This window comes from Mobula hypostoma, chromosome 10 (genome assembly GCF_963921235.1).
Source record: "Mobula hypostoma chromosome 10, sMobHyp1.1, whole genome shotgun sequence".
NCBI lineage: Eukaryota > Metazoa > Chordata > Chondrichthyes > Myliobatiformes > Myliobatidae > Mobula > Mobula hypostoma.
Genome location: NC_086106.1, coordinates 2,962,494 through 2,976,761, shown reverse-complemented (window position 1 = coordinate 2,976,761; position 14,268 = coordinate 2,962,494). Strand labels below are relative to the sequence as shown.

General features: G+C 40.6%; 1 protein-coding gene across 2 annotated transcripts in view; it reads left to right on the top strand.

The window, feature by feature from the left end:
- The window catches only part of LOC134352604 (regulator of microtubule dynamics protein 3-like), a 41,859-nt gene that overhangs the window by 2,671 nt on the left and 24,920 nt on the right, over nucleotides 1–14,268 (top strand). For both annotated transcript variants that reach the window (XM_063059889.1, XM_063059888.1), the window contains exons 2-6: nucleotides 276–398; nucleotides 1,350–1,593; nucleotides 6,141–6,243; nucleotides 8,034–8,094; nucleotides 12,165–12,237. In XM_063059889.1, the coding sequence (XP_062915959.1) occupies nucleotides 276–398; nucleotides 1,350–1,593; nucleotides 6,141–6,243; nucleotides 8,034–8,094; nucleotides 12,165–12,237 (604 nt within the window). The remainder of the gene's footprint in view (nucleotides 1–275; nucleotides 399–1,349; nucleotides 1,594–6,140; nucleotides 6,244–8,033; nucleotides 8,095–12,164; nucleotides 12,238–14,268) is intronic.

Here is a 14,268-nt window from a genome sequence, read left to right as displayed (position 1 = left end):
TACAAGTACATGGTTGTATACTGTTAAAGAGAGGCTGTGTTTTTTTTTCAGAATCAAACCAGATGGAGACACTTCAAATATAAAACTTTTAATTGGATTATTACGGCATGTAGACCTTAATGTTTGACTTTGCGATTTGCTATGATAGTTGTATCACTCTAATACAAAATAACTGGTTTAACTGAATACTTAAAGGGAAAATAACAGTGTTTGAGCTTTGCAAATCGTTTTATAGGTTTGAAAATAAGAACTTATACTTCCTTTGTAATCAACAGTCAAACAGAAATCCCTGCAGGATCGGACTGCTCTATGCTCGCATTTGCAACTGCAGCTCTCACAGAGGACAGGGTTGCCCTGGATGCTGACCCTTTACCTCTTCAGCTTCAAGAGGAAATTGGGTAATGTGTTCATTGTTATTTTAACACCTTTCTGTATGATATGTACAAATATAGTAGAAATAACCCAAAACGTTGACTGTACTGTTTACCATAGATTCTGCCTGGCCTGCCGAGTTCCTCCAGCATTTTGTGTGTGTTGCTTGGATTTCTAGCACCTACAGATTTTCTCTTGTTCAGGAAATAAAAATATCCTCCCAATTATATTTTTTATTCTAGAACTCTTCACAGTAGTGAGGATCACCAACTGAAAGTCACCAAGTAGTAAACGATTTTAAAAACTTGAGGATGCTGCACCAATTTCAGAATATCATCCCATAGTTTGCATTCCATCTTGATTCAATAACCCCTTTTTTTGTTTAGAATCAGGTTTAATATCACTGGCATATGTCATGAAATTTATTGTTTTGTGGCAGCAGTACATAATAAAAACTAAATTACAGTAAGAAGTGTGTGTGTGTGTGTGTGTGTGTGTGTTAAATTAAATAAATAAGTCAAAAAATGAAAAAGAAAGTATTGAGGGGTAGTGTTCATGGGTTCATTGTCCATTCAGAAATCTGAAGGCAGGGTGGAAGAAGCTGTTCCTGAATCATTGAATGTGTGCCTTCAGGCTTCTGTATCTCCTCCCTGATGGTAGCAATGAGAAGAGGGCATGTCCTGGTGACAGGGGTCCTTAATGATGGATACAACCTTTTTTGAGGCATCGCTCCATGAAGATGTCCTGGATGCTGGGGAGGGCTGGTGCCCCTGCTGGAGCTGGCTGAGTTCACATCTCTCTGCTGCTTATTTCACCATCCACAACTGTGGAATGTAATTCTGTTCATCGTGTAGCAATTCCAGTTTTCTGTGGTCCACATCAGGAATTTCTGTGGGCCAAGTTTACAAAGTTTCTCAACTCTATTGACATTTCTAAATGTTAATAAGCTTATGAACTCTGAAATTCATTTATTCCAGTCATGCAATGGCAACGAATGAAACAGAAATGGAAAAGGATGAAGAAGAGGTCAACGACTTGGTACAGGTTCTGAATTTCTCCCCTCTACTGGAGCATGAGGCCAACTCCATACAGTGCCTGCAACCACCTGAAGGTGATAAAAGTGAAATTACCTCCCTGCTGCATGAAATCGACAGGTTGCATGACGGAACCAAGGAAGAACAAGAGCAAGGATTCAAAGTCCTCTTGGACTATAAAAACAAGGTAGCAACAAAGCAAAATAGTTCATTCGATTCACTTCTTTACAATTATTGTAATACACACAGGTGGATTTCGGTCATTGGGATCAGTACGTTTTGTCCCAATAAGCAGTTACCCCAATTAGTCAAAGTTTCATGAAAATCATTAAAAAAGTATTAAAAAAACAAACTGAGTAACAAATTATGTATTTAAATGAACTGCAAAACAAATTCGAACACTACCAATATTACCACAGTACCATAAAACTGTGTATTAGTTCCTATTAGTTATTGACAGGAATTCATCCAGTGTAGGCTGCCACATTCTTGTGATTGACTGTAAAGGAACAAAATTAGCGCAGATACATAGTGTAGATAATCGGCTGCCTTCACACAATGCTTTCAATGACTACATCCTCCAAATCTTTATTTTAATTATAACTTTCGAGGTGATTGGCTGTTCTAGCCTTGAGAGGTGCTGGTTGTTTGGTATGCAGTTTGTTTTGTACAAACGTTACTTTCTATTCATAAGCAGTTTTTTACATCATTTCCCGCACGGATTAATTTGGATTTTCACTTGAAGCACAGACAGTAGAAAGACATTAAACTTCATCCACTATTTTCCCTTGAAACAGCAATATCCACCTTCACAGTTTTTTCTTTAACAACGCTGAAGAAAGCTTCCAGCTCAGGTGATTTTTGAGAAGGTGTGTAACTTCCTGTCTAGCTTTGTATGCAAAGTACTGTGAGGGAAGTAGATTGTCAATACCTTCAAGTTCTTAGTAGTTTCACTTCAAAGTGAAATTGTTTCATTTTCACTCCCAGCTGTTTTTGGGATCTGTAAGCCCAAATGCTTGAAACCACAGTGAGCAAAACGGTTTGGAGTTGTCTTGCTACTTATTTCTCGCCAACTGTCAGTGACAAAAATCAGTTTTTTGAACACAACCACACACAACTGGTACTATTTAAAAGCTGTTAACTCTAAACACTATCTAGTCTCTAACAGCCACAGAACTGCGTGCATCTGACACTAGTTAGAACCTATTCGGCAACTGTCCCCTGTCCCAAATAAACGAAGGAAATCCCATCTATTTTCTCGATTAGTTTTTGTTATGTAAGAGTTGTCACAAATAAGTTGCTGCCCTGATTAACTGATGACCCAATTAACCAGAATCAACTATGTTGATTCTTTACAGTTATTCCAATACCATGAATCATGGACAAATACAGAGAGTAATACTTTGATCAACTGACTAAGTGACTCATTAAATTTTTTGTTTAACCGGTTGAATTCAAAGTTTCCGACAATAATACTTTAATATCAATGTGCCCACTTCATTTCCCCCTGATCCCTGTCTGACACCCACTCCCTGCAATTAACTTCAAAGGTCATCCTGGAAGCCACATTGTAAATGGTGGCATGCAGAATAAATATAGCCCTGTCATCACTAGACACATTCTCAGAACAGAGGAAATTAATCGCAAGTGAAAATCAACATCTTCTCTGGGTACCGTGGTAGTGCAACATTATTACAGCTCGGGACATTGAAGTTTGGCATTCATTTCCAACGTCCTTTGTAAGGAATCTGTACGTCCTCCCCATGGAATGTGTGGGTCTCCTCCAGGTGCTCTGGTTTCCTCCCACAGTCCAAAGACGTACCAGTTTGTAGCTTAAATGGTCATTGTAAATTGTCCTGTGATTACGCTAGGGTTAAATCATGGGGTTGTTGGGCGGCACAATTCTAAGGGCTGGAAGGGCTTATTCTGCACTGTATCTCAATAAATAAATAAATAAATAAATAGATAGATAGATAGATAGATAAATAAAATTGTAGTTTCAACATTGATTCCGTGAATCTCTAGAGAAACCGATGTGTTTTCTGGTTCCTGGTCATTCCTTTTTCTGTTGCTATTGTTGGGTGACTGTGAATCGAGACGCCCTGTAGATCATGAACACTGAGATGAACTGAATATGGGTTCTTTTGCTATTGTGTTTTATATTCTGTGTTTTCGCTGGTTATTTTTTGCCATTTGCCCGATTTGCTTTTGGGCATGGGGGATGGGTTGATGTTTTTCCTTGAACGGATTCAGTGACTGTCTTCGTTTCATGGTTGTCTTTGGGGAATCGAACTTCAGGGTTGAATACTGCATACATACTTTGATAATAAACATACTTTGAATCCTTTGAATTTGCTAATTAACTAAAAAGTTAGGTATTATTATAAACAGATTCATTTAATTTCACTTGATTATGAAGTAGGGAAGCAGCAAGTTATAACGCAGATAAAGGATTATTGACCCAGCATTTTCTATTTTAAATCTAGAGATTAGCAAAATGTTGCAAATCTAATGCAAGGATAAATAGCTCGCAGCAGTTTCCAAAAACTTTGTTCATGTTCAGTTGCTGTTTAGAAATCTGCAATAATAGAAGTCTGTATCAATAATGCTTTTTTTCTCCCAGCCAATAGGTCTTGGTAAGACTAGCAAAGTGGCATTACAGTGAACCCATTTAAAAGTAAAGTAAATTTATTATCAAAGTACATTTATGCCAGCATATACAACCCTGAGGTTCATGTTCTTGCCAGTATTCACATCAAATACAAGAAACACAGTCAAATCAATGAAAAACTGCACCCAACTGGATGGACAGACAATCAATGTGCAAAGGACGACAAATTGCAAAAACAAAAAGAAATAAAATAAATAATATTAATGATAATAAATAAATAAACAAACAATAAATATCGAGAATATGAGATGAAGAGTCCTTGAAAGTGAGAGTGGGAACAGTTCAGTGATGGGGCAAGTGAAGTTGAGTGATGTTATCCTCTCTGGTTCAAGAGCCTGATGGTTGAGGGGCAATAACTTCCTGAACCTGGTGGTGTGGGTCCTGAGGCTCCTGTACCTTCTTTCCTGATGGCAGCAGTGAGAGGAGAGCGTGTCCTCGGTGGTGGGGGTCCTTGTTGATGGATGCTACTTTCCTATGACAGTGCACTGCAGATCTTTGTAAGGATCTCTTCTTCTTCTTCATGTGCCTTGCGTGTTACACGCTTGGCGATCATGGATTTCCACATTGAGCGATCCCATGCAGCGTCAATGATATCTCGCACAAACAATGATATCTGTTCTTTCACAGTGTCCATATATTTTCTTCTTTGCCTTCCTCTTCCGCATTTCCCAGGCATACGGCCTTGTAATGTAAGGCATTCTATTTCTCCCTTTCTGATGACATGGCCCAGGAATTTAAGTTTCCTCTCATTTAATGTTCTCATTAAAGATCTTTTTGTATGGGCACGTTGGAGTACTGTCTCATTAGTTACCCTATCTCGATATGATATTTTCAGCATTCTTCTAAGAAACCACATTTCTGTTGCTTCTAGGTTTCTTTGGAGTTCTGGTGTTATAGTCCATGTTTCGGAAGCATACAGCAAGATTGACCAGATGTAACATTTTAGTAGCCTAAGCCTTGTTGTCATAGAAATGTGTCTGTTGGTAAAAACGTGTTTCATTTTTTGGAAGTTAGTTTTAGCAATGGCAATTCTTCTTTTTATTTCTACTTTACTTCTAGCATCTTGTGATATAAAACTACCAAGGTAATTAAAGCTGGTCTTTTGTTCAATCTCTTGGTTACTGATGTACAATTGGCAGTTGGGAGTATCCTGCTGTTTTGATATTACCATACATTTGGTTTTTTTACAGTTGACGGTTAGACCAAAATCTGCACTTGTTTGTTTTACTTTGTCCAGGAGGATTTGTAGGTCTTCTGCAGCTCTTGCTGTTAGGGTGGTATTGTCTGCATATCTTATATTGTTGATGTTAACACCTCCAATTTTTATCCCATCTAGGTCTTCTGTTTCTCTGAGAATCATTTCACTATAGATATTAAACAATTCCGGTGAGGCAGCTGGAAAAACCCACCCGCATTCCATAGAGAAGACCTACAGACTCCTTACAAATGACATCAGAATTGGGCTCCAAACTCCGACATCCAGAGCTGTAATAGTGTTGCACTAACCACTGTGCCATCTGTGATGCCTTCAGCTGATATACAGTACATACAGCTGTCATGTATCAATTGTATCTTGTATGTTTTCTCTGAGCTAGGGAAGGACCAGGGTTTTATAATCGTACCAATATTGACTTCAGGTTGTACTCAAGGATTACTCTCTAGTGTCTCAAGAATGATTCTGAACAGTATTTAGACCATGCTCAATATTGCCAAATAAGGATTATGCAACCATTATTACATTACAGATCAAGAACCCACATCAGGAAATATTCATCAGTTAGAAAGACGTCCCATGGTTGTAAAAAGGTGAAAAGTCCTTATCAGTGTAAATGCAAATCTTATTTCTTACTTCACTAGATTCTTGGTTAGTCGGGGTGTCAAAGTTTACATGGAGAGGACAGGAGAATGGGGTTGAGAGAGAAAATAAATCAGCCATGATGGATTGGCATAATTCTATTCCTTTGTTTTATAATCTTATCAGAGGAACTACTGAATGAAATAAATGTTACTGAGTCTTCGTAGTATTACCATGGTGTTTGAATTAGTTTTCTCATAACTTACAGTACGGCAAGAGAAAAGAGTTCTGCTGGCGGATGATTCGTGCCTATAGTGACATGTTCCAGCTGACAGAAGATAAAGAAACTCAGAACTGCTATGCTTTGGCAGGTAGGAATCTTATTATAGAAAAATTAAAATCTAACTGTGTCTCCTTTTTGCCAAGTATGATTACTGTAATAAGAGTACTTTGGTCTTAATCCACTTTCTAGTCAACATGAGCTCACTAATTGATCCAGGTGATGTGGAGAAAATACTCACTGACTGTGTAGAAATGTAGATCCATTCATTATCTTCCATCTCATTCTTTTTCTACCACAAAACCTGCAATTTAAAGATCTAAATTGTATATGTTGCTGCTAGAACACCAAACTGACATGCTAAGGAATACCAGGAGGACTGCAAGAGTTCAAGGTGGCAGCTCATCATCGTCGTCTCCTTGCAGTCAGGGATGGTCGAGAAGTCAGTGATACCCAAACCCTGAAAAATGATGAACTTGTGAAGGTTTATTCGATGCCAAAGTGAGCTACAGTATATATCATGCGTAGGCTGTGATAATAAAGTGTAAGTTTGTTCAGTGCCAAAGTGAGCTATATCTCATGAATAGACTGCTAATTACAATCTAAGGTTTGTTCAATGTCAAAGTGAACTCTATCTCTGTCTATGCTAAATACAATCTAAGAGAACAATAGTTAGATACAGAGAGTAGTTAATGTGTTTGCAAGCAACACACACAAAATGCTGGAGGAACTTAGCAGGCCATACAGCATCTATAGAAAAAAGTACAGTCGAAGTTTCGGGCCGAAACCCTTTGACAGGACTGGTGAGAAAAAGCTGAGGTGTAGATTTAAAAGGGAAGGGAGAGAGAAGCTCTACGTGACTCCCTTGCTCATTTGTCCCTCCCCACTGATCTCCGTCCTTGCAAGTGGAACAAGTGCTACACCTGCTCCCCACGACCATTCAGGGCCCCTAACCGTCCTTCCAGGTGAGGCAATACTTCACCTGTGAGTCTGTTGGGTCATATACTGTGTCCGGTGCTCCTGGTGTGGCCTCCTGAGTATCAGTGAGACCCGACGAAGGTTGGGAGACCGCTTCGCCGAGCACCTATGCTCCGTCCTCCAGCAAAAGCAGGATGTCCCAGTGGCCACCCATTTTAATTCCACTTCTCATTCCCATTTCAATATGTTTATCTATTGTCTCCTCTGCTGTTGTGATGAGGCCACACTCAAGTTGGAGGAACAACATCTTATATCCAACCTGATGGCGTGTACACTTATCTCTCGAGCTTCTGGTAATGCCTCTGCCACCCCACCTCTCCATTTCCTAAACCCATTTCCCTCTCTCACCTTATCTCTTTGCTCACCTGTCACCTCCCCCTGGTGCTCCTCCTCCGTTTCTTTCTTCCATGGCCTTCTGTCTCTTTCACTGATCAACTTCCCAGCTCTTTACTTCACCCCTCCCCCCTCAGGTTTCACGTATCACCCTGTGTTTCTTTCTCCCCTCCCCATACCTTTTCAATCTACTCCTCAGCTTTTCTTTCTCCGGTCCTGCCAAAGGGCTTCGGCCCAAAATGTCGACTGTACTTTTCTCTATAGATGCTGCCCCAGCATTTTGTGTGTGTTGCTTGGATTTCCAGCATCTGCAGATTTTCTCGTGAAAGTGTTTGCAAGAGTGAGTTTGTAAATTCACAGAAGTTTTACCATACAAAATCAAGCGTACTACTGTAATTTGTCAGCTGAATATTAAAATATAAAAATGCAAATTGGCAACACAATCTGAAAGATGTATCAGCACTCTTTAAAGTTTTTAAGATGGTGATGATGAACATAAAGAAGACAGTCATTTTGCTTCATATAGTTTTATCTGCAAGTTTTTAAGTCTGTGTTCTTTATTCTCCACAGGAAGAGATGAAGGGATGGCCAGCCTGAAGGAGCATGAGGATTCTATAGAATGCCAAATCTGGTACGGAATTATCCCACTTTCCCACTTGAATGCTATTCATTGAGGAACTCAGTAAAAAGAGAAATCATCCAGGAATTGTACTCTGATATGTGGAATGACAGAACAATACAAATAAGGCTGGTGTAGAGCAGGGGTTCCCTTCCTGAGGTCCACGGACCCTTTGCTTAATGCTGTTGCTCCATGGCGTAAGAAAGGTTGGGAACACCTGGCTTAGAGGGTAGGTAGTAAACTAGGGCAGGAATAGTTCCTCTGCATGCTAGTTATAGCAAATGAGAAAAACATTCGCCTCGATTTTGCTGAACAATAATAGTACTGGCCTCAATCTACAAACGATCTACCAACATGAGACAAGGGATGCTGAGATACATCCTCGTATGTGCTGGGACACAGCATCATCTGGGGCCATCAGGTGTTTCCGGTCTTTGAGCATCAGATATTCTTGCTCTGGCGACCCAGCCAGGGTTGATCAGGCCTCAGCTTGTGTCCCAGCAGTATTGGTCTACGGGTCACACCTCTTGATCCATAACCTCTGTGACGGTCCTGACGGCTCTTTTCTCTGCATCCCTTGTAATGCCAAAGAGAGAGTAGGTTGTGCAGAGCCAGAAACCAGCAAAACATCTGCCCCCTACCTCTATCGGCTCACAACGTGCTCTCCACCCCTGCCTCTGGCACTGCTCTACCAGCTCCTTTCCATTTGAAGTATGTGAGTTTGAAGAAGTTACTCCACTGCCAATAAAGGTCAGCACATAAAGTTAGGCCAGCTTCCTAACAGCATTAGTACCTATTTAGTAGCCAAATATGTAGGCTTCCAGAAGGCTTTTGATAAGCTGCTGTATAACAGGCTTATCCACAAAGTTGATGAACATGGCATTTTTAGCATGGATAAAAAGTTAGCTGGGTAAAAGGCAACAGAGAGTACAGGCAAACAGCTGTTGCTCAGGCAGAGGGAAGGCAATTAAAATCAAAGTGAAATTTATTATCAGAGTACATACATGTCACGGCATACAACCCTGAGGTTCTTTTTCTGCTGGCGTACTTAGCAAATCTATAGAACAGTAACTGTAAACAGCAACAAACTGTGCAAATACAGATATAAATAAATAGCAATAAATAATGAGCATGGAATAACAAAATAAAAGAGTCCTTAAATGAGTGTAGTTATCCCCTTTTGTTCAAGAGCCTGGTGGTTGAGGGGTAGTAACTGTTCTTGAACCTGCTGGTGTGAGTCCTGAGGCACCAGTACCTTCTACCTGATGGCAGCAGTGAGAAAGGAGCATGGCCTGGGTGAGGATCTTTGATGATGGATGCTGTTTTGCTATGGCACAAGTGGATCAAGTGGATGTGCACAAATCAGGAGGGTTTTACCCATGACGGACTGGAGGGATTCCTTGAGTAGGATTTCCCACTCAAAGGCATTGATGTTCCCTTACCAGTCCGTAATGAAACCAGTCAGCACACTTTCCACCACACACCTATAGAAGTTTGCCAAGGTTTTTGATGACATGCCGAATGTTCACAGACTCCTGAGGAAGTAGATGCGCTGTCGTGCTTTCTTTGCATTTATATTTATATGATGGCTTTTCCCAGTAATGGTTAGTTTTTTTATATACAGCACTATGCAAAATTCTTAGGCACAAATAGAAAAATTTCTGTAAAGTGAGGGTGCTCTTAAAAATTATGAAATGAAAGGTTTCTGAATATCAAAAAATTACTATAGCGAGCAGTAAACAATAAAAAAACTAAATCAAAGCAATATTTGGTGTGACCTCCCTTTGCCTTTGAAACTATATCTATTTTCTTAGGTACATTGACATGCAGTTTTATAAAAAATTGGCTGGTTGTTCCAAAGGTCTTTGAGAACTTGCCACAGTTCTTCTACAGGCTTTAGCTGTCTCACCGACTTCTGTTACTCCTTCTGGCCTACCCTGCCATGTCATCCAGCAGTCCACCTATTTAACACTAGCCTAATCACAGGACAATTACAATGACCAATTAACCTCCTAACCGTCTTTGGATTTGAGAGCAAACTGGAGCACCCAGAGGAAACCCACATGCATATGTGAAGAATGTACAAAGTTTCTTACAGAGGGCACCAGAATTGAACTCCAAACAAGGATGCCCGAAGTTGCAATAGCATTGAGCTAAGCACTACGCTGTCACAGCACCCAAGTTGTTAGGTGTGCACCTCGGTGCTTCATCAATAACGATACCAAGTATGAACACCATTGAGCACTACCTTTATGCTAATTAATAAAGCAATGCCATATACAGTGATCCGGCCTCACGGGATTATTGTGTTCATTGCTGGATGCCGTATAAGAACGTCGAGAGAGTCCAGAAAAAGCTCCGGAAGTACTCTCAACCCCACAATCTCTACTATCAATAAGCCAAGGGCAACAGGAACCACTGACAGATTCCTTCCAAGCCATAATCTAACCCAAATTGGAAATATGTCACTGTTCCTTCATTGCTGTGTCTAAATCTTGGAACTCCCTGCCCAATAGGACTGTAAAAGTAACTTCACCAGAAGGACTGCAGCTTTCATGAAGGAGTCTATTACCGGCTTTTCTAACACAGTGAGGGTTTTGCAATAAAATGCCAAGCTTGCCAATCATACCATTTCCTAAGAATGAATGATGCATGCAATGATATCCTTGTTAACTCAATGTTCAAACAAAATTCATTGTCAAAAAATTTGCCCCCATTTACAGCCCTGAGATTCATTTTTACAGTAAATACAAGAAACACAATGAAAGACTGCACCCGACAGGACAGACAACCTTTGTGAAGACAACAAACTGTACAAATTCAAAAAGAAATAACAATAATGAATAAATAAGCAATAAATTTTGAGAGCATAAGATGAAGAGTCCTTGAAAGTGAGTCCATAGGTTGTGGGAACAGCTCAGTTGAGTGAAGTTATCCCATTTGATTCAAGAGTCTGATGATTGAGGGGTAATAACTGTTCCTGAACCCGGTGGTGTGAGCCCTGAGGTTTATTATTGTCAAATGCACTGAAGTACAGTGAAAAATTTGTCTTTCAATATCATTGATAGAGATCAATTCTTTATATAACAGTACATTGAGGTAGTACAAGGTTAAACAAAAACTGCAGAAAGAATATTACAATTACAGAGAAAGTGCACTGCAGGTAGACAATAAAGTGTAAAATAATAATGAGGTAGATTGTAAGATTGTCATTTAGTGAATTGTTCAGCAGTCTTATAACAGCAGGATAGAAGCAGTCCTTGAGCCTGGTGGCACCTGTTTTCGGGCTTCTATATCTTCTGGCCGGTGGAATAGCAGAGGAAAGAGTCTGGGGTGGGTGGGGTCTCTGGCTGCTTTACTGAGGGAGCGAAGAGTGTAGATAGAGTCAATGGAGGGAGGATCGCTTTCTGTGATGTTCCGAGTTGCATCCACAACTCTCTGCAGTTTCTTGCAGTCACAGGCAGAGCAGTTGCCATACCGGGCTTTGATGCATCAGGATAGGGTATATCAATAAAGGCTGGTGAGGGTCTAAGGCAGGGGATCCCAACCCTTTTTATGCCATTGACCCCTACCATTAACCAAGGGGTCCGTGGACCCTAGGTCTAACGGGACGTAGTAAACTTCTGTAGCCTTCTGAAGAAGCAGAGGTACTGGTGAGGTTTCTGGCTCTGCTTGACTGTTCATTTCTAAGACTTTGAAGCTCTCAGCGTTTTCAATTTCAGCACCGTTGACGTAAACAGGAGCATGTGCACTGCCCCCTTCCCAAAGTCAATGACCAGCTCTTTTGTTTTGCTGCCACCAAGGGAAAGATTCTTGTCATGTCACCATGTCACTAGGCTCTCCGTCTCCTTCCTGTACTCCGAATCATTATTGTTTGAGAAACGGCTTGGTTCAGTGGTATCATGATCTGAACACGCGGTTGGAAGTGCAGATGGAATTTGACTAGGGGGCTGAGGGGTGGCATTGTTGGGGATCATCATGGCAAAGTTTTTTTCTGCTCATCCTTACTGCTTTTTCCAGATTACTAGTGGTCATCTCCAGAGCACAGTTTAATAATGTTGTTTTCTTTTCCTGTGATGAAGGCTTGCAATTGTGAGTGGGTATGTGGAAGACCAGGAAGTGGATGACAGGTCTGAAGAAAATGAAGAGCTCAAGGTTAGAAATTCATTAGTTTAAAGTATCTTGAGTGTTTAACCTAGTCTGACATAAAAATGATGACTTATTATGGGGCCTATTTTTTATTAAATCTTTCCTTGTGAAAAATGGCTATCATTGAGAACTATTAACAGGTCAGGTAACTTCACACTTAAATATATGATAATATTGATGGCCCTAAAAAGTGGAAATTTCTTATTTCTTCCTACTGCTATGTATGCTCTTTGACTTACCTTCCAAATGATCTTACACCGACACTTCCCTTACTCCTGTGGTCCACTCTCCTCTCCTATCAGGTTCCTTCTTCTCCAACCCCTTACCTTTCCCACCCACCTGGCTTCACCTACCATCTTCTAGCTTGTTCTTCTTCCTCTCCTCCCATCTTTTAATTCTGGCATCTTCCCCCTTCATTTCCAGTACTGAAGAAGGATCTCGGCTGAAACATGGACTGTTTATTCATTTCCATAGATGCTGCCTGACCTGCTGAGTTCCTCCAGTATTCGGCGTATATTGCTTCGGATTTACAGTATCTGTGGTATCGCTTGTGTTTATCCCTTACACTTAAGTGTTTTTTAAAGAGTAAAACATTTTTGTCTATGTCTGCTGCTTGCCATAGTTACTCAACAATTCTACCCCATGGTTCTATTTTTGTAATTAACATAACTTTTCCCTCACTATATATATCTCCATTTCATTTGTAATGATTATAGAGGAACCAGCTTCAGCCACATCTTTTGGCGGTGCATTCTAGATACCACATGTTGTATATAAGAAGTTTTTCCTCATGTCATTCAGAGTTCTTTTTTTCGGTCGCCAACCCCTCCATCAACAGGGATAACCTCTCACAATCCATTCTCTCCAGACCATTTACCATTTTATATACTATAATCAGGTCTCCCTCATATTTCTGCAATGAAAGCAGTCCTAGTGTCTTTAATCTATACTTGTAACTGTAGTCCCTTTTCCCAGGAATTACTCTCTTTAATTTCTGTTTTCCCTGATAAAGTCGCTTGTGACTTTATAGTATTTGTGGAAATCTAGAACTACTAAACACAAACATTTGCATTATCTTCATGTGAAATCAATGCTTTGAAGCGCCTTTGCAATGGTCACTTTTATTGATTGATTGATTGATTGAGAAACCGCGCGTTATAGACCTTTCTGGTCCTTCGAGCCATGCCACTCTGCAATCCCCTGATTTAATCTTAGCCTAATCATGGAACCATTTACAATGACCGGTACGATTTTGGACTGTAGGAGGAAACTGGAGCACCCACAGGAAACCCACACAGTCACGGGGAGAACATGCAAACTCCTACAGACAGTGGCGGTAATTGAACCTGGGTCACCTGTGCTGTAAAGTGTTGTGCTACACTCACAACACGCTGGAGGAACTCAGCAGGTTGGGCAGCATCCATGGAAACGTCAACTCATCGTTTCCACGGATGCTGCCCGACCTGCTGAGTTCCTCCAGCGTGTTGTGAGTGTTGCTTTGGCCCCAGCATCTGCAGATTATTTTGTGTTTACGAAAAGTGTTGTGCTAACCACTGCACTACTGTGCTGCCACAATTTTATGATCGTGGTGTGACTTATTTTCTTGCAAGATAAGTCTGTGCATGAGCATGTCTCTGCCAGCACCTGTTTAGAAAACTAGCCATTTAAAAGCTCAGAATTCATTTATAAACTGTAAGCCAAGAAACTTCATACTTAAGTGTGTATTAGAAAGGAATTATGACCCAGTTGCTTCATTGGCCACTTAACATACAATTATGATGTAATTGATTCCGAGACCTTGCTCACCAGTATGTATCAACCAACACACATCAAAGTTGCTTGTGAACGCAGCAGGCCAGGCGGCATCTCTAGGAAGAGCTACAATCGACGTTTCGGGCCAAGACCCTTCGTCAGGACTAACTGAAAGAAGAGCGAGTAAGAGATTTGAAAGTGGGAGGGGGAGGGGGAGATCCAAAATGAAGAAATGAAACCAGTATCTATATCGTCTTCTGAAAGAGGCAACAAAGCCAAGGGAAA